The 19,657-nt window shown below is 42.0% G+C and overlaps 1 protein-coding gene across 1 annotated transcript in view; it reads left to right on the plus strand.

Annotated features, from left to right (window-relative positions):
- The window catches only part of USP31 (ubiquitin specific peptidase 31), a 78,007-nt gene that overhangs the window by 25,501 nt on the left and 32,849 nt on the right, over positions 1-19,657 (plus strand). The window contains exons 2-6 of the mRNA XM_052661533.1: positions 13,542-13,679; positions 14,959-15,047; positions 15,137-15,229; positions 15,896-16,031; positions 18,307-18,451. Of these exons, the coding sequence (XP_052517493.1) occupies positions 13,542-13,679; positions 14,959-15,047; positions 15,137-15,229; positions 15,896-16,031; positions 18,307-18,451 (601 nt within the window). The remainder of the gene's footprint in view (positions 1-13,541; positions 13,680-14,958; positions 15,048-15,136; positions 15,230-15,895; positions 16,032-18,306; positions 18,452-19,657) is intronic.

Consider the following 19,657-nt stretch of genomic DNA (forward strand, 5'->3'; position numbering starts at 1 on the left):
AGCATCTTGATGAAAGTGTAAGAGGAGAATTAAAAAACTGGCTTAAAACTCAGCATACAAAAAATGAAGATCATGGCATCCGGTTCCATCACTTCATGGCAAATAGATGGGGAAACAGTGAGAGACTTTATTTTCTTGTGCTTCAAAATCACTGCAGATGGTGACTGCAGCCATGAAATTAAAAGATGCTTGCTCCTTGGAAGAGAAGTTATGACTACCCTAGACAACATATTAAAAAGCAGACACATTACCTTACTGACCAAGGTCCATCTAGTCAGAGCTATGGTTTTTCCAGTAGTTACATATGGATGTAAGAGTTGGACCATAAAGAAAGCTGAGCGCCGAAGAATTGATGCTTTTGAAGTGTGGTGTTGGAGAAGACTCTTTGAGAGTCCCTTGGACTGCAAGGAGATCCAACCAGTCAATCCTAAAGGAAATCAGTCCTGAATATTCATTGGAAGGACTAATGTTGAAGCTGAAGCTCTGATACTTTGGCCTCCTGATGCAAAGAACTGACTCATTGGAAAAGACCCTGATGCTGGGAAAGAATGAAGGCAGAAGAAGAAGCGGATGACAGAGGATGAGATGGTTGGATGGCATCACCGACTGGATGGACATGAGTTTGAGCAAGTTCCGGAAGTTGGTGATGGACAGGGAAGCCTGGTGTGCTGCAGTCCACGGGGTCACAAAGAGTTGGACGCTACTGAACTGACTGAACTGAAAGTGATATTATCAACCAGATCAAGAAATGGGTTGTCACTAGCTGTCCAGAAGCTCCCTTTTTTTGGCTCCTCCCAAAACCTATATCCTCCCTCTTCCCCAAATGTAACCACTTTCCTGGCATCTAACATCACTGATTAGTTTTGCCTGGTTTTGAATTTTACTATAAGTGAAATAAAAATATGTTTTTATTAAAGACAGCTTTCCTGAGATGTGATTTATATACTGTGTACTTGCCCATAAAGTGTATATAGAATTCAGTGATTTTGAATATATTCACTGAGTTGTGCATGCAAAATCTCAATTTTAGGACATTTTTATTATCCCCAAAGAAACCCCATATGAATTAGCAGTCATTGTTCATTGCCCCCAACCTCCCAGTGCTAAATGTTCACTAATCTGCTGCTGGTTTCTATAGATTTTCCTATTCTGAACATATCATAGAAATGGAATCATTCAACACATGGCCCTTGCATTTGACTTCTTTCACCTAACCTGATGTTTTTCAAGGTTACGTTGTACCATGAATCACAACTTCATTCCCTATGATGGCTGAAAAATACTCCGTTATATGAATGCACCATGTTCTGTTTATGACACTTGTTGACTGACATTTAGATTGTCTCTTCTCTTTGACTATTAATGAATAATGAGGCTGTGAACATTCGTCCCAGGTGGTGCAGTGGTAAAGAATCCACCTGCCAGTGCAGGAGACACAAGAGACTCGAGTTCGACCCCTGGGTCAGGAAGATCCCCTGAAGTAGGAAATGGCAACGTACTGCAGTATTCTTGCCTGGAGAAACCCATGGACAGAGGAGCCTGGTGGGCTATAATCCGTGGGGTTACAGAGAGTTGGACAAAACTGAGCGACTGAGCATATACCCACACACAAATACTTAACTACAAATTTTGTGTGGAAATATGTTTTCATTTCTCTTGGATGTATACCTGGGAATGAAATTTCAGGGTCATATGGCAACTCCAAGTTTAACTTTTTGAGCACCTACCCGACTGCACAGCGCCTGCAGCATTTTACATTCCCACCATTGCTTGCATGAGGGTTCCAACTTCTCTGCGTCCTCGTCAGTATTTGTTATTGCCTGTCTTCTAGTATAGCTATCTTAGTGGGTGTGAAGTGGTATCTCAGTGGCTTTTATTTGCAGCAGGGAGTCTTTTGTGTCTGGTTTCTTTTGCCAGAATTCGTTATGAGTAACATCTCTTCTGGTAAGTGTAATATCTAAAATATGATAGAAAACTTGGAAAATATGTGACAGTTGAAAAAGGAAAATTGAAAATGTATAAAAGTTGTTTAGCATATTACTTTTTTCTCCTTTTTTGGTGTGTTTTAACATAATTGAGATCAAACCGTGTAATTTTGCATTGTGTGATTGTCTTCATATTGTATTATATAAGTCATTTTTTTAAAACAACTCTTTAGATGAAGGTTCTAGTACCTATTTTTGGATTGTTTCTGGTTGCAGTGAACATATTTTTAACATACATTTTCATTTTGACTTTTTCTTCAGGATATTTAGAAGTGAAATTCCTGTCAGAGATTATTTATTTTGAAGGTTCTTAAATCATGTTGTTTCTTCATTTTGGGAAGGGTTGTGCCATTAGTAGTGTAAGAATGTCTGTCATGCCCCACTGTTGCAGGAAAGAAATCCTGAAGTTGATAAGTGGGGAAGAGTATTTTATTGTTTTGATTTGCGTTTCTTCATTGATAGTGAAGGTCACACAGCTTCATCTGTTCTTTAAAGTGGGAGGACGCTTATATGAGAGTGACATTGGGATAATTTAGGGAATTACCCAGTTTGAATTTCACAGACTTCTTTTTGTTTGCTCTCTGTGTCTTCACATACTCTTTGAGTTAGCTTTCATGTTCTACAGGCAGATGAATAAGTCCTGTACCGACTGTGTGTGCGTGCCTGTGTGCTAAGTCGCTTCAGTCATGTCTGACTCTCTGCGACCCCATAGACTGTAGCCTGCCAGGCTCCTCTGTTCGTGGGATTCTCCAGGAAAGCATTCTGGAGTGGGTTGCCATGCCCTGCTCCAGGGGAGTCTTCTCGACCCAGGGATCAACCCTTGTCTCTGGCATCTCCTGCATTAGCCGGCGGGGAGTCCTCCCTGTACTGACTAGCATTGGCTGAAATTGGGGCATGTCAGACCAGGTCTAGACTAGAAAGGTTCTAGCACTTTCCCTGGGAAAGCACAGAGCCCGAACAAGCTGGAGGCTGCCCCTGTGGTGGTTGTGTGCTGCCTGCTTCTCGAAGTGAGGGTTGAAGGAACCTGCGGAGGCCGGCCAGATTTGGAGACTACAGCCGTGTCAGCCTGGCTTGGCTGTCAGGTGTGCACAGTGCTGGGCGTGGAGGAGAGTGATATGGCAGGTGCATGACCTGAAAGCCTCTTTAGCCAGTTAAAATTTATTGGGAGTGCTCATGGTTTATGGCAATATGAATGTGTAATTCATAGTAAAATTGACTGGGTCTCTGCTTATGAATAACATCTCTTGATTACTAGTAATTAATGTTTTAGTTATCAAAATGCAATCACAGAATATTGATTCAAAACAAGGCTATTTCCAGAATAATTTGAATCCCTTTAGAAAATTGTCTGTTTGGTCAAAAACATTTTAGATCTGATTATCATCAAATACCAACATATTCAAAATCACGAGGACGTATACTTTGCCAGTGAACACACACACACTGATTATAGAAGAAGTTTATTTGGCCTTGGAGTAGTTCAGGGCCTCGTGCCTCCCCCACTCTTGTCTTTGCCACACTGTTCCACCTCCAGTTATGGGTAGGTCTCTTTGTTGCTGTTGTTCGGTTACTAAGTCATATCCAATGCTCCCGACCCCATGAACCATATAGCATACCAGGCAAGAATGCTGGAATGTTCAAGAATACTTCTCTGTTCATGGGGATTTCCAGGCAAGAATACTAGAGTGGGTTGCCAGTTCATTCTCCAAGGGATCTTCCTGGACCAGGGATCGAACCCATGTCCTCTGCATTGACAGGCGGATTCCTTACCACTGAGCCACTAGGGAAACCCGTAGTTCTCTTTACTTCCACCCCACAGGGGAGTGACACTCAGTTGAGAACATCACTGGCCTCTGTGAAGGTGAGCAGGACCATGTGCTGAGTTCATAAGCCAAGCCCGTTTCCCCCTTGTCTTCCCACCACTTCATCAGGAAGCTGAGGCTGCTGCTCTTTTTTTCTCTTCCTAGAGCTGAGCTTTCACCTCCCACTCCGCAAGCCGGGAGGCCTAAAAAGACCCCTGGTGGGTGGCTGGAGGCATAAACTCTTTTTCTTTCCTCTCTCTTTCCCTCATTTTTCTTTGGTCCTGGTTGCTTTTCCCCCTACTGGTAAGATCCAAAGATTGATTTAGGTTTTTGGTTTATGGTTAATAAGGCAGGAAACTTTGATTTAAAACTCGCAAGATCTGTCTAGCAGAGAAAAAAATTCTTAGCATAGTGCAGCCTGACTCTCAGGGATTTGGGGCCAAAACCTCAGCTAGAAGTAAGGTCTGTGTTTGTTTTGTTGGTGTTTTTTTTTTTTTTTTTCTTTTTGCCAGCCCTTTCTGTGAATGAGATTTGGTTCCTTGGCCAAAATACTAGGGTGTACTAAGATCACCCTGTGTACCACTTGGTTATCGTTATCAACAAATTCATTTAGAAAATGTGGAAAACAGTGAAATACGTAAAGGAAAAATCATTCCAAACTTGCCCCTTTAAGGTAACGGTCATTAATGTTTTGGTGTATATTTACAAGGATAAAAAGCTAAAAGGTCTTTAAAAAATGTTTTTTCAAAGTTTGAAACCAAACTCATATGTAGTTTTGTATCTTCTTTCCACTGAATTTTATTATATATGTATTTTTAGTAATTTCTAAAACTTTGAAACGTTTGTAATGTTCTGTGGGAGGACTGTACAGTAACTGCTTGGGTTTTTAGATGGCTTTTCCAGTTTTTGTTTTGAGTGTGTTTATGTTCTTTGGCTGTGCTGGGTCTCTGTTGCTGCGGAGGGCTTTCTCTGGTTCTGAGTGGGAGCCCCTCTCTAGCTACAGTGTGCAGGCTGCTCACTGCAGTGCCTTCTCTCACTGTGGAGCATGGCCTCCAGGGCCCGTGAGCTTCCGTAGCTGTCGGCACAGGGGCTCAGTAGCTGTGGCTTGCCCGGCTTAGTTGCCCATAGCATGCGGAATCTTCCCAGACCAGAGATCAAACCTGTGTCCTCTTCATTGGCAGATGGACTTGCCTCCACTCTGCCTCTAGGAAAGTCCCTGTTTTGAATTTTAACTGTTGAAGATTATTGCATTTCCCATATGATGACCTTTTAGTCACATCAGGGCTTGGGTGTTTCCTTTTTTGATTGTGTTGATAGCTAAAATTCTCCCTCTTCCTTCTTCTTCTTCTTCTTTTTTTTTTTTTGTTAAGTTTTTAAAAAAGCTCTATTTTACTATAGTTGGGAAGAATCTTAGATTGTGTAGGAAAATGTCCAGGAGACTAAAAAGAAGACACTTGAGTTTCTTGAGTTAGTTGATCGGATGCATAAACACATTTTGGTGACCCAAGTTAACTTTGGAATTGGCTCAACTTGGCCAGTTAGAGGGTCCTAGGACGGATGGAATGACGAGATCAGAATCATCACCACCAGCAGGCCAGCCTGAGCGTTATAAGGTGAACGCTCCCCTTTGTATTTGCTATTGGCAGACAGATGCAGCTCTCTCAGGGCAGATGGTTGACTCTCTGGTTTGCTTTCTGTAGCAACCGGGACGCTCAGGCAGGGCATATTTCTTCACATGCTGCAAGCTGACATAGTCCGAATTCCTCCTTACTCCTTGAATAATAACATTTCAATTAGATAGACTGCATTTTTCTTTCTGGGCCATATTTCAGTCATAGGAAAAAAAATGCTAGTTAGAACAAAACAGACACTGATTAACACAGATTTATTTAAAAGCAAAGCAGCTCCCAGAAGCCTCAGGCTTGGTGCCACTGTAGGTCAATCTCCAGCACATGTTTTGTGTCTGCATTGAGACTGGCGCTCAGGATGAAGAACCCAAGCCCTACATGATCCTGAGTTGTATAAGGGAAAAACCATTCATTGAAAAAAGTTATTATGGGTAAAAATGTTTCAAGGTCATTTTAATCAGATGTGGGCTTCCCTGGTGGCTCAGCTAGTAAAGAATCCGCCTGCAATGTGGGAGACCTGGGTTTAGTCCCTGGGTTGGGACGATCCCCTGGAGAAAGGAAAGGTTACCCACTCCAGTATTCTGGCCTGGAAAATTCCATGGACTTTATAGTCCATGGGGTTGCAAAGAGTCAGACAGGACTGAGCGACTTTCACTTTAATCATATGAGGTTGGAGAATAGTGATAACACTGGACAAGTTACTTTACTGAGCCCAAGGTCTGTAAATAATGATGTTAATACTGTACTTAACAGCCTAGGGAATTTCTGGGGATTAATTTTTATAGGAAATAATACCTATAAAAGAATTAGTACAAAGCCTGATACATTAAAGACACCCTAATATTAACTTGTTGTTATTATTCTTTGTGTCACGTACTGTATTTGCTAGTTTTCTAGGAAATAATACTGAATAAGACATCCCCGAGCAGTCTAGTGGTAGAGACGGATATGAGATTATGTATCCTGGTGTTTTGAATAAAATGCAGTAATTGATATAATGCAGTTATGACAAAAGAGCCTCCCATAAGTTTTCAGTGCTTTTGGAACTGAAAATTTAGGGTTTTTTTTAGCATGGCATGCTCTTTCTCAGTCTTGGCTTCACATTAGAAATAGAATTGTTAAATCACATTTGAAAAACAAAACTGTTGATGAACAGGCCCCACCATAGACCTAATTAAGTCAGTATCCCATGGCTGCTGCCACGTATGGTTTTTATTTGTTAAATAAATTTTCCCAGGTGATTCTGTTGTACCACCATGAGTCAAGAGCCAGTGCCTTAGATATTTCCTTCTCTTTTTCTTTGTCATTTTCCAGGATTATACTATACCATAGGCTAATTCCTTGCTTTTTTCTTGACTTTTGAAACTTACATGATGACAGGTATTTAGAGTTTAAAATGCTTTTGTGATTTCATGAAAGCCTCACAATGGTCAATTTAAAAAAGTATCATCATCCCCGTTTTGCAGAAAAGATAGCCAAGGCTCAGAAAAACTACACATTAAGTAAAAGTTGGACTTAAACCCAGGTATTCAGAATCCAGTCTTTCTGTTTCTACTGCATTTCTACCAGAAATATTCAACCAGTGTCGAAATACTTGAAGGTCTTCTCTTGCTGCTGTGTTTTCTATTGATACAGCTTTATGATCTGTTGAAAAATCTTGTTCATTGTTCATCTAGCTGAACCGCTTGTGGTCTGTTTCTTTTATTCTGGCTCTAATGCTCTTGACCATACTTCCAGCCTTAGCTATAATTTCTTGAAATGCACTAGCCATTTCTCAGTCCTTGTATTACAAGTTTTTCTTTTATGAAAGAATAGTAAACCCTTTCCTAATTTTTGTTTCATCAGTAAGTCCCTGCCACCAAGTTGTTCTGGTATATATTAATTTAATATTGAAAACTAGTAACTATAAGTATCCCTTGCTGTCCAAATCTGTTTTCTTTTCTAAGTTTGGAACTTGAGAACTTGGACACAGGGGACACCTGTGGTTGAGCTACCCTTTGTTTGGCTGTCGGTCTGGAAGGATCAAGGAGCTCTGTACCAGAATAACTCACTCGTCCTTATGGCCAAACGTGTACACATGAACAAGTGGTGTGTGGCGATCTCTACAGTTCTCCTTGAGTTGTCTTTCCATCCTAGAAGGAAACTCCTTTCCCATTGCCTCCTTCCTCCTCTGTCTTTCTCCTCTCCTCCCCAGGGACCCAGCTCCATCTTTCTGAGAAGGAGAGGGAGCAGAGGGAGACCTTGGGGGGTGGGAGTGGAGGGCATTCCAACAGTAGGGAGCATGGAGGCCGTCCAGTCTCTTTCAAGGGCGGTGGTTGCCCCGGCTGGCTTAGTCCTGAGGGCCTCTCTGCCTCGTTTGCGCTGTTATGTGAATAGACCTCCCCACCACAGGTGAAGATACAAGGAGGAAGGGCTGGATGAAGGTCACAGAGAGCCCTGTTGAGTGTGGCTGTGTCCTATACCCTGGCATGGAATTCTGTTTTACAGGCACTTTGTCTGTCACTGTTTTTTATGGGTCGTTATCTGCTTTTACGGTTTTCATCGATTAGTACCAATTGCATCCCCTATGTTTTTAGTTAGTTATTCATCAGCTTAAGAAGGTCAGATACAAGAGATGAAACTTTTCTCAGGACAAGTGCTTATCGTTCTGTTCTTTCCAGCACAGCCCAGAAACCAAGTTTCAGTTTTATATCTTTCTCTTAAAATGTAAATATATTGTCCTCCCAAGTTCTTCTGTTCTTTTCCAGAATCACTGAAAGTAAATTCTGTGTTCCTTCTGGCATAGAACCAAGGAAAGTGAGTGGTGATTTGGTTTGATAAGTTTTGGCAAGCTACCTTTTCTCCTAAAGAGTAAGCCAACTCCTGATCGTTCATGTCAAATATTGCCACATCCATTCCCCATGGAAAGAAATCACCAATAGCCATTGCTTTGTCATCTTTTTGGAGTTAGGTAAAGGATGTCTTGTACCAGTTACTGTATTTTCCCTGGAGCCCAGGATTCTGCTGCTTCAGTCCTAGGGCTATATGGAATGAAAGGACCTCATGTCTAATTTTTTTCTTAAACTCCAGTTGGATAGACTTCATTCTTTTTCTTTTCTGCTTCCAACTCATTTCCGCCCCCCTCCCCCCCACCTTTAAGGGAGAAAAAACATTCTCTGTAGTTCTAGACCTTAAGGTTTTATTTGAAGTGTGAAGAGAAATTTTAAGAGGTTTGAAGGCCCTAAAAATGTGTTTTGACTTTTACTCATTGTTTAGTAACTAGATGTTAGGGATCATCTTGAATGAAAAATTGGAGAGATGGTTAGGTTTATTTATAGTAGTACATAAAGTATTTAAAGCAGCAGTTTCCAGTTTAATGTTTTTACAAATCAGCGTCACACCCAGATTCTGCAGAGTAGACACAGACGTGTAAGGTTACACAGATGTGTGATTTTACAGATGTGTAATTTTAAGAAGGTTCATACTCTGTCATAGAAGTGACAAATTTATATGATTTCTCAGATGGCAGAAATATTTACAGATGACATATTCTAGTGATAATCAACTTTTAAAAAACCTGCAAAACTAGAGGAGGATTAACTGTATGACATCAAATAAACTAAGATTTAATTAGAAAAAAATGATAAAAGACAAACGACAACAGTGCCAGATGAGGCCCCGAAGAAAAGGCAAATCACTTGCTGGTATTCTAGGGGCAGAGTTCGGGTAAAGATGTGAGATGCCGGGGTCTCTACGATGGTCCAGCTCAAGTGCTTCCTCGCGTGAGCAGCAGTCAGTTCAGTGAGTCCCCGAGATAGCCAGCGGTGTGGGGCGGGGCCGTGCTGGAGCCCAGGCTCCTCGACTCCTATTACGTTTCCTCTTCTGTAACACACATTAAAGGATGGTTCCTACATTATTCTGTGTTTTGGTTTGTCTGGGGAAGAAGTGAAAACGATCCCAGTAGTCCCTTGGGTCTCTGCAGTGGGAAGAAGTCACCACTGAGAAGAGGGAAAGGAGCCTTTGTGTTGTGCTTGTTCAGTGAGGTTTCCTGTAAAATCTCCTTTAATTTGAGATGCTGTGATTTAGGATGGGCTTGGCCCTAGAGCAGATTTGGCTGTAGTTAGAGAGGGCTGTGGAAGTCCTGTTGCTTGTCAAGTCGTGCCCAACAAGAATCTTGCTGAGCAGCTTCAGCCCAGCACCTTTTACACAGCGACTGGAGAAGTGCTGGATGAGTTGAAGTGATAATGGCAGGAAGCGTAAATCAAGTTTCATGCAATCTTGATAAAGAATTGAATGTTGTCCCCACCCTGAATTTGATGGACACTGTGCATAAAGTATCTGTTTTGACACATAGAGAAGTATTTTATTTCCGCTAATTAGTTTCTTAGGACGCATATGCTGGGAACTACCCCTCCTCTACTTTGGAAGTAAATAAAGGAGAGGGTCTTGAGCAGAAGCTGGTTATGCTGCCAGCATTTTGCGTGCCTCATCTATATGCCAGGAGGCTTGTCTTTATCCCTGTTGAACCTAAAAGTTCCTCTTGGCAGTTGGCCTCTGCTTCCTCCAGAAAACAAAAACAGCGTTCCTGCCGCCCTGTCTATCACTTCTCTGAATCCGTGACTATCCTTCCCTCCTCTGCTGTCTCTCCCTGCTCCTGTTCAAGGCAGTTCCTCTGCCTCTTTTCTGAGTCCTTCCTTCTCCCTTTACTGGAGAATCCTTTCGTCAAGGATGCCCTTTCTGCTAGCTTCTCCCCTCAGCACTTAAGTCCCTCTGTCCTGTAAGTGTGCCCTCTGGAGAAGTAGAGCATTGGTCTTCCTTCCTTTTATAACGCAGCTTCTTGGATATGCAGAGTGGTATTCTTGGTACCGTTCAGCTGCCTTGCCTTTTCTCCTGTACCCTCTCTGATCTGTGTCACTGAAATGGAGCAGGAATCACTCTCTTGATTTGCTGTTCTGAAGTACCCCCCTCTGTGCTTGTCGAACCTGGCTTTCCTGCGGTGGTTTGAGTCGGTTCCATCCCCTTTAGGGTTCTTCTCCCGCGCCGTGTGGTGCCACTCTCCTCTGGCTGTTCCCTAGGGTCCTCTTCTCGGGCTTCTTTTCTGGGACTTGTCCCTTCTATAAGATTCCGTCCCAGATGCCCACCTTTTCTCATTAAATGTTCCCTGGATTATTTCTCTATGCTCATAGGATAGAGTGTCTTCCCTGTGGCTCAGATGGTAAAGAACATGCCTGCAACATGGGAGACCCAGGTTCGATCCCTGGGTCGGGAAGATCCCCCTGGAGAAGGGAATAGCAACCTACTCCAGTATTCTTGCCTGGAGAATCCCACGGACAGAGGAGCCTGGAGGGCTACAGTTCATGGGGTTGCAAAGAGTCGGACACGACTGAGTGACTGACTCTTTCACTTTCACAGGATAAGTGTACGTGCTCTGATTGAACTTACCAGCTGAGATCTTCTCCCTGAGCACCAGACCTCTCCTCACTGGGGATCCTGTGAGTCCCTCAGACTTAACTTGTTCAAAGTTCCGCAGGCCTCCGCCTCTTCCTCTGTTCCCAATTTCTTTATCCACCGAAGTCAGAAGCTAAGAACCTCAGTGTCATCCAGATGTCTTCTGTGTATCACTCAGTATAGCGTCATCGCTCATGGGTTTCTCTTCCCGCCTGAATCAGCTGCAGGCTCACCTGCCAGTGCTGCTGACTTCTTTTCTTTCTTTCTTTTTACAGATTCATTTTTCTTTGCTAGGAGGTCTCTTTCTTCTGTGGATCACATTTTTCCACTGTCCATCACAATGGCTCTAGTTTTGATTCTGCTAAATGGGAAAATAATTATGGCCACAAGCCAAACCATTTCAAAATGGAGCAAGATGTCAAGTATGTGAGATGCTACAGAGGGATTGAGGAAAATGAAGGCTGAGAAAGAAGGAATTAGATTCGGTGACTAGGTGGTGTCAGACCTCTGGTGAGTTCTGTAGTGCAGTGATCTCGTTACCCACACCCACTCCCCCTTTTTTATACCTGCTTCTGAGGTGGTGTCCGCATGGTATCCTTCAGGTCACACAAATTCTTGTTTGTTACCAGGGTCCTTCCTCTTCCTTGTTCACTTTATTCAGTTAGTGAGCTTTGCCCATGACACCTCCATATTCTCTCTCATTTGTGTCCCTTTAAATTTTTTCCTCCTTAAATTCGAATTTTGTAAATCATCTTTTTGTTACTCACATTGAATTTGATCATCAGTTTGGGATGGTTCTTCCTAAGTAAAGATTTATCCGTTTTCATCTCTGTTATCATTATCTTAATTAGAAAATACAGTGGATAGTTGTTAGTTCTTTGGCTTACTTTGTCATTCTTCAACTTTTAACACTGTTGATCACTCTTTCCTTAGCTGTCTGCTCTTGACTCTTGGGACTTCATTATCTTGATTTTCTTGCCACATCTTTGATGGCCTTTTCTTGGTCATCTTTAAGGGCCTCCTAAATAGAGCAGTCCTCTGGATTCTGTTCTCTGGCGGATCTCTCATGCTCTTGTCTGGACAGTGTCAGTCATACTCATGATTTCAAGGACCACTCATCCCTTCACCCCGAAATCCTTATCCTGAGCACAGACTCTTTCATTGAGTGCAAGACCTGTTTTTTTCAGTTGCTTACCAGGTATGTCCATTTGGAGGTTCCACAGAACTTCAGATATAGTGGATTCTAATAGGAACGCATCACTCTCTTTTCCAGACTTCTTTTTTTTTTTTTAATCTTGTCATGATGAAGAGACCCAGCAGTGGCCCATCATTCAGATAAAGACACATGAATGACGCTAATGCCTCCTTCCTCATTTTGCACATTCGTTAGGTCACGTGCTTGGGTGTGCTAAGTCGCTTCAGTCGTGTCCAACTCTTTGTGACCCTATGGACTGTAGCTGTCCAGGCTCCTCTCTCCATGGGATTCTCCAGGCAAGAATACTGGAGTGGGTTGCTGTGCTCTCCTCCAGGGGATCTTCCTGACCCAGGGATCAAAGCTCATGACTCTTAGGTCTCCTGCACTGGCAGGTGGGTTCTTTACCACTTGCACCACCTGGGAAACCCTCATTAGGTCACAAATCTTATCAATTCTGCTGCCCCAATTTTGGAATCACTTTCAAATTCGCCCTCACAGACTTAGCTTAGACCCTTAATCTCGTCCCATAGTTTCATTTGTCTCCTAACTGTGCTTCCTTTGTGCAGTTGTCTCCCCTTCTTTCTCCCTGCTTTCAAATCCATTACTGATAGCTCACATTTGAGTGCTTATTATATGTCACTTATTTGTGAAATGTTTTGCATGTATTCACACTTAACCATCACACTAAACATTTATTATCCTTTTTACTTTGGAGCAGAGTAGGCCAGGCCTCACCAATAGTAAGCGGCAGGACAGAGATCTGAATTCAGGCTATATGCTTCAGAGCCTGTGATCTTAATTTTAATTCACTGCTTTACCTGCAGCCTTTCACTGGCTACTCCTCTTTGCAAAGACTAGAATCTTTGGAAGCAAGTCACTGTCACAGTCCATATTCAAGGTGGTAGGGTTGGGGTTGTCGGGGTTAAGGTCCAGCTTCTGGAGGAGAGATTCTTGACACATTATTTAGAATTATTCTTTAAGGGAGATTTGCCTCTTCCTACTTATTTACTCAGTCATTTACCTTATGTGGACTTATTTTATACTTTGGCTTATCATCCAACACTGTAATACTTACTTTTACCAATTCTCATTTTTTCTTTTACTTTTAAAAAAATTGAAGTTATAATTGGCATATAACATATTGGTTGCAAGTTAACATAATGATTTGGTATTTGTAACAGTTCTTATATTTAAGATGTTCAAGTTTTAACTATTCTTTTTTTTTTCTATTAGTGAATTAGAAGTGAATTTTTTTTCTATTAGAGGTCTTAGCATGCTGTTTTGATTGTTTCCTTTAGACCGTGTTCCTAAAAGCAGGATTGTTGGGTCGGTGCATTTAAAAGTTTTTGGTGCACAGGTGGGGCTTTTCTGGTTTCATATCTGCTATCTTTACAGGAAGTACTCACTAACACCCTTGAGATCTTGCATTCCTCTTTGGGATTATGGATGGTTTATTTTTAAAGCCAGAAACTTACTATTCATGCTGATTTATCTACTCGTTTAGAGTATTGTGTCAAAAAATGCACTGCAGTATCGGGGAAATTCCCAGCACGATGCCCAGGAGTTTCTGCTGTGGCTTTTGGACCGAGTTCACGAAGACCTCAATCACGCTGTGAAGCAGAGTGGTCAGCCTCCTCTGAAGGTAAGGGCACGCCCCTGGGGCACTCAGGGAGTGCTGAGCTGAATGGAGGAAGGAGGGAGTGTAAATTCTTCCAAAGCTCCTCTGAGTAGTTGTTGCAGTTTGTAGTTAGTTAATACTGTGAAACTGACTAAGTGAGTTTCGTGGATACTTAGAGGCTGTCTCCCACTGCGCTGGCAGCTGTCAGGAACAAGAGTCGCTGTCTCCAAGGAGCCTATACTCACGAGAGGGGACACATGTGCCTATATACCTTTAGACTGACATTAGACTCAGTAAACTGTCTTTAAAGCAAAAATTTGCCTTCTATTCCAATGAGACATAGTCTGTAGATCACTGGAATGTGATCTACACACAATCAAAGAGGAAATGTATGGACGTCTCTGCTGTTAGGATTAGACTTGAGTGTAGGAACTGAACCCTTAGAATTTTCTTACTGAAAATCAGTGATTCATTATCATTTTTTTTTAATGTCTTAATATGACAGACAAAATGATTTATGTAATGGAAATAAAGTGTTATTCTCCTCTCATAGCTTTAAAAAATTTTGATAATTCTATTCTGTACCTCAGATTTTAAATTTCTAGTTTTGGTAAGCTGTTAAATTATTCTGACTCAAGGTCCTTTGACCCTGAACATTCTGTACTGTCATATGACTGTGCGCTTGTCGCTGACTCTCCCTCCAGACTGAGACGTGCTCAAGATCAGGCGCTGTGTCTTACCTCTCTTTGCATCCTTATGCCTTTTGCAGCTCTCTCTGCACGTGGTACCTGATGCTCAGTAACTAACTGTGGTGATGGGGAGGGGGATGAAAAGCTTAGGTAAAATGTGAGTAGAATGATTAGGCCTAAGTAGGCAGCAGAGCTAATAGGTGCTAGAGAACAAATTCCCTTTAGGCAGGAATTGGTACTTTTGAATGGTTGAGATTATTCCCTGGAAGAGGTTGGAGGGAGCCTGTTGAGAGCCGGAGGAGGATTGCAGCGCTCAGGGGAAGGACTGCCCAAGGGCCTGGACGGTGTGGAGAGACAGACAAGCGCTGTGTCTGGGAGAGCCTGTGAGGCCATGAGTCCATGCGACCCACGTCCTGGCAGCTGTGTTCTGGTTCCTTGAGCAGGTGCCTGGCAGCTGTGTTCTGGCCCCTTGAGCAGGTGCCTTTCCCTGAAACATCTGGATCTGATGCAGATCTGGCAAAGGCAGTCTGGGACATTTGTGACATCTTTAAGCTCATCATCAGTCAAGACCTGGCACTTCTAGTCTGTGAAGTTGTACTTTATTTTTCTTTTAGCCACCATCAGAGACTGATATGATGCCTGAGGGACCATCTTTTCCTGTCTGTAGCACTTTTGTACAAGAACTTTTTCAAGCCCAATACAGGTATGAGCAAATTAAATTTCCCTTATGTTGTCTGCTTATATAGTTCGAGGTGATCTTAATGGGAGTGTCTTACATTCTTATTTTTGAAGATCTTCTTTGACGTGTCCTCATTGTCAGAAGCAGAGCAACACCTTTGATCCTTTCCTCTGCATTTCTTTGCCAATTCCTCTACCCCACACAAGGTAAGAACAGAGTTAATCAAATTAAAACTATGTTCCTATATGTTCCTTTTCTTCCGTAGGCTCCTCTATTGGGGCTTCTTACATATTTAGACAAGTAATAGCATTAGTGATAAATTGAATACAGGCATTACTAAAGCCTTAGAGAAATTTATAAATGCCAGTCTGAGCCTGTGGGGTTGGCAGGTACATGGGGCAGGCAAGTCTTTTTGGTTGGTCTGGTTGTATTTTGTTGAGCTGGTTGTCCACCTGTAGTATGGGAGCTGGAGAAGGTTGTCGAATGCCTCCTAGAGCCTCTCGAGACCTTGCATTACACTTTTGAATTAGCTGTTTTATTTGAACTGTTGCTCAAAAAAAAAGTTACGCTGTTTTAAAGAAACCACAAGGCACAGGACCAAGTATTGGTACGCTGTATGGTGGTTTTAGAAACGCTGCCCTTTCCAAGGCGTTCTTCAGCGCTCTCACAGGGGCCCGTGGGCACACGTCCATCTCCTCCGCCATCTTGAGCCGGTTCTCTCGAGTTGTTGATTATCGATGGATAGTTCTGCATGGGTCCAGCTGAAGTGTGGGTTCGCTTTAGTGCTGTTGATTTCATGTCAGAGTTGTTTTGCTCGTTCATTTTAGTTGAAGTAAGTGACTAATGAGAAGGTCTGACTTTGATCTGCACAGGCCTCTCTATGTCACCGTAGTGTATCAGGGGAAGTGCTCTCACTGCATGCGGGTTGGTGTGGCCGTGCCTCTGTCTGGGACTGTCGCCAGGCTTCGGGAAGCAGTGTCCATGGAAACAAAGATCCCCACTGATCAGGTAATAAGCTTGCTAAGACCGAAGACACACGAGCCACAAAAATACTGCTTTCTCTTCGTCTGGAATTATTTTTTTAACAGTTCTCAGCCAAACATGGTTGGATAGAAATTTAAAACTAGTTGCTTGTACTGTTGAAGATAAAAACATCAAGATCCAAAAGAGAAAAATATACACAAAAAACTTTTCATGCTTCATTTAATTGTGTGTATATATATATTTAAAAGGAAAAGCTGTGACTTTACACCAAGACCTTCTTTCAGCTTTGTTTATAGAGTATAATTAATTAAACCACCACCACCTTAAATCATTCTGTGGATGCTCATGTGGGCCACAGGGAGAGCATCCTGTGGTATTTGAAGGTCAGAGGCTTAGAAAACCCAACCAGTTGTTCTTGAAAATTCCTTCCCATTATGGTGAAAAGAATGAGCATATTGTTAGTACTGTACATACAGGGGTCAGTGTGGTTTATTTTCTGATTAGAGTGTTTTACCTTGTTTAGATAAAAAAAAGGAAAGTTGTAACCCCCTCCAACCCCCAACCTTTCTTTTTTGGGTAAATATTAGAAACACAGTTGTATTGACCCGAATAATTTTGGCCTGTTTGTGACTTGACATACTTTTACATACCTCTTTTACTCAATTCACTGTTAGAGTTTTATTCGGGAAAAAATTCCCCATTTAAAATTTACCAAGGAAAGATGATTCAGTGGCTGAGCGGCTTTTCCCTAGATAACGTCTGAATGCTGCTATGTAATCATGTAAATAATGAAGGTGTTTCGTATTTTGGCCTCCTGTGACCTCATCTGGGAAGTACTGCAGTAAAACAAATACCACCAGCAGTGCTGCCCCGATGCAGCAGTATTTCATATTTTCGTAGGCCAAGTGCTCACAGATTGATAAAATGTTCGTGAATTTCCTTACTTTGAAATGCCCGTTCATTCTTTCTTTTTTTTGTAAATTCAAGGCGAGGCGAGAGAGAGAGGGAGGCTTCGGTGTGTGTCTGAGGCTAATCTGGTTGTATCTTTAAAGCCTGCAGTGCTGTCTGGCTCTTTTTGCATTGTTTAAGTGAGTGGTATAATTACAGGTTTGTCTTTGACCTCAGCTTGCTGGAGAAAGTGACGTATACTTGGATGTTCACCTGCAGGAAAACAGTGTGTTCATTAAAATCATTAGAAGAAAAATGTGAGAGGATTGTTGTTCTTGGATTGCTTGTGGACTGTGCCACCAAGCCCCTTTCACCTCATTGACTCCTAGTATGTTTGTGATAGTAGAGGGGGCCTTAGGGGCCCAGTCCAACCTCCTCATCTGAAGGAGGCCTCGAGAAACCATGTGACTTGTTCAGGGTCACGGGGCTGGTTGGTGGCAGGTCGGAACTGGAACCTCTTCAGGCCTGGTCCAGTCCTTTTTCACTGGACGGTGCTGCTGAGCATGTAGTGAGGTCTCTACGTGTCTCCATTGTCTTTTCCCCCATCTTTTAATTTTCTTTCTTTATAAAGCAGTCAGCCATTTCAGAAGCTTAATAAAAGTTAGTGAAAATGAAAGTACCTTGTATTAAGGATCTTAGAACTAAGGCTTATTAACTTTACTACTGTGTTGTATATTCATTTATATTTTGTCTTGTGCATATACTTTATTTACTATTTTATGAAAATGGAACCGTGTACTCATACTTTCCTTTTCCGACTTTCACTATTTACTTAGGAGATCTTTCCATGTTAGTGCAAATATTTGTAGCTTATTCTTTGCAAGAACTTTTTAATTCCAGTAGAACTATAGTATAGTTAACTAGTTCCTTTTGTTGGGCATTTGAGTCAGTTTACTTTTTTTTCCAGTACAAATCTCTAGGTTATTTGACATTTTTTAATCTGAAAAGAAGAAAATTTAATGGTAGAAAATCTCAGAATCAGATGTAGACTCTTATCATTGCTGTGAGGCTGGATAGTTGTATAACCTTAGGCAAGTCACTCCATCTCTCTTTAGTTTCTTCTCCCTGTGAAACAAGGGCTTTAGACTTTGTAAGTGCTGACTCTCTTCACCAAAGCTGGATATAGTGCCCCAGCACTCTGAAATCAGAGTTTGTTGTTATAAAACCACAGAGGATATTGTGCTTCCAAGACTCTCTTATTAAGGGCAGATCCCCCGGGCGTGAGGAGGTGTTTCCACGCCCTCAACTCCCCTGCAGACCTGCTGATCTGGAGAAGTTCACAGCTGGATTAGGAGATCAATTCTTACTGACTTTCCAGTTACCCAACTATTTGCATTTTTCCCGTTTTTAGATTGTGTTAACAGAAATGTACTATGATGGGTTCCATCGTTCCTTTTGTGACACAGACGACCTGGAAACAGTCCATGAAAGTGACTGCATTTTTGCCTTTGAGACTCCAGAAATATTTAGGCCTGAAGGAATTCTCAGTCAAAGAGGTAAATGAGCATCTGTTTCCCTAATACCACCTGGGTTTGCAGGTTTAACAACTGTCTACTCTTTTAGCTTATTGTATGATGGTATAATTTTTTGAAATTGTGGTGAAATACACTTAACATACCTTTTTATGATGGTATCCATTTTAGGTAACATATTTCCCTCGAAGAAGGTAATTCTTGAAAAGAACTTTGTTCCTGGCCTTAGGTTCTTCAGTTCCTAGGGCTTCTGTTCTTTTCACTCTGCTCCAGGGGTTGTCAAGGCACCAGTGCCACCTGGGAACTGATGAGAAATGTAACCTTTTAGGTGCCCCTCCAGACCTACTGAGTGAGAAACGTTGGGGGCAGAGCCCAGCAGTCAGTTAACAGGTGATTCCGATGCAGGTCAAAGTTTGAGAACTGCTGCCAGTCTTACCAGTTTTTTGCACTGGTGATTTTTAGAACTAAACTCTCTTCTAGCCCCTATTTTTCTTCTGGTTGCGTGCCCTGACTTTCAGCGGTCCACTGGAATCTCTGCTTAGAGCTCCGCAGCATCTCACACTGAGCATTTCTTTCTCGCTCCTCTTGTGTTTCTTCTGTGGAGTATCACTGTCCTTCTTTTCACCCAAGCTTGGCCCAAGTACTTTTCTCTCGGATTTTGACTTAAATTCACAACTGATCAAATGCTCTGTAGTTTTCCTCTTCATTCTACTGCTGCTGACACGGTGCAGACCAGTCTCAACTGGGCTTTTCTGGTAATTTCTTTACCCTTGGGCTTTCTCTTGTTCAATTATTTCTTCACAGTGCTACCAGGCTTATTCTTACATAGAGTTCTGATCATGTTACATGCTTATTGATGTCCCAGTGGTTCCCTTTTGTCTGCAGTTAAATCTAAATACCTTGGAAGAATGCCTGGCCCCTTTTGTCTGCATTTAAATCTAAATACCTTGGATGAATGCCTTGCTTTTTTTCTAGCCTCTCTACTATTAGGTTGGTGCAACAGTAATCACAGTTTTTGCATTGTTGAAATTGGCCATTTGATAAATTGGAATACATTCTAAATAAATGTGGTGATTATTTTATACATCATTTTAATGTGTGTTTCTTGCTTTGTGTTTTTTTTTGTTTGCTGTTTATTTTATATTTATTTTAGACTATGGAAAGAATGTTAGACAAAAAGCAGATTCAAGCGATTTTATTTGAGTTCAAAATGGGTTGTAAAGCAGTGGA

Source organism: Budorcas taxicolor, chromosome 2 (assembly GCF_023091745.1).
Source record: "Budorcas taxicolor isolate Tak-1 chromosome 2, Takin1.1, whole genome shotgun sequence".
In the NCBI taxonomy this organism is placed as follows: Eukaryota; Metazoa; Chordata; class Mammalia; order Artiodactyla; family Bovidae; genus Budorcas; species Budorcas taxicolor.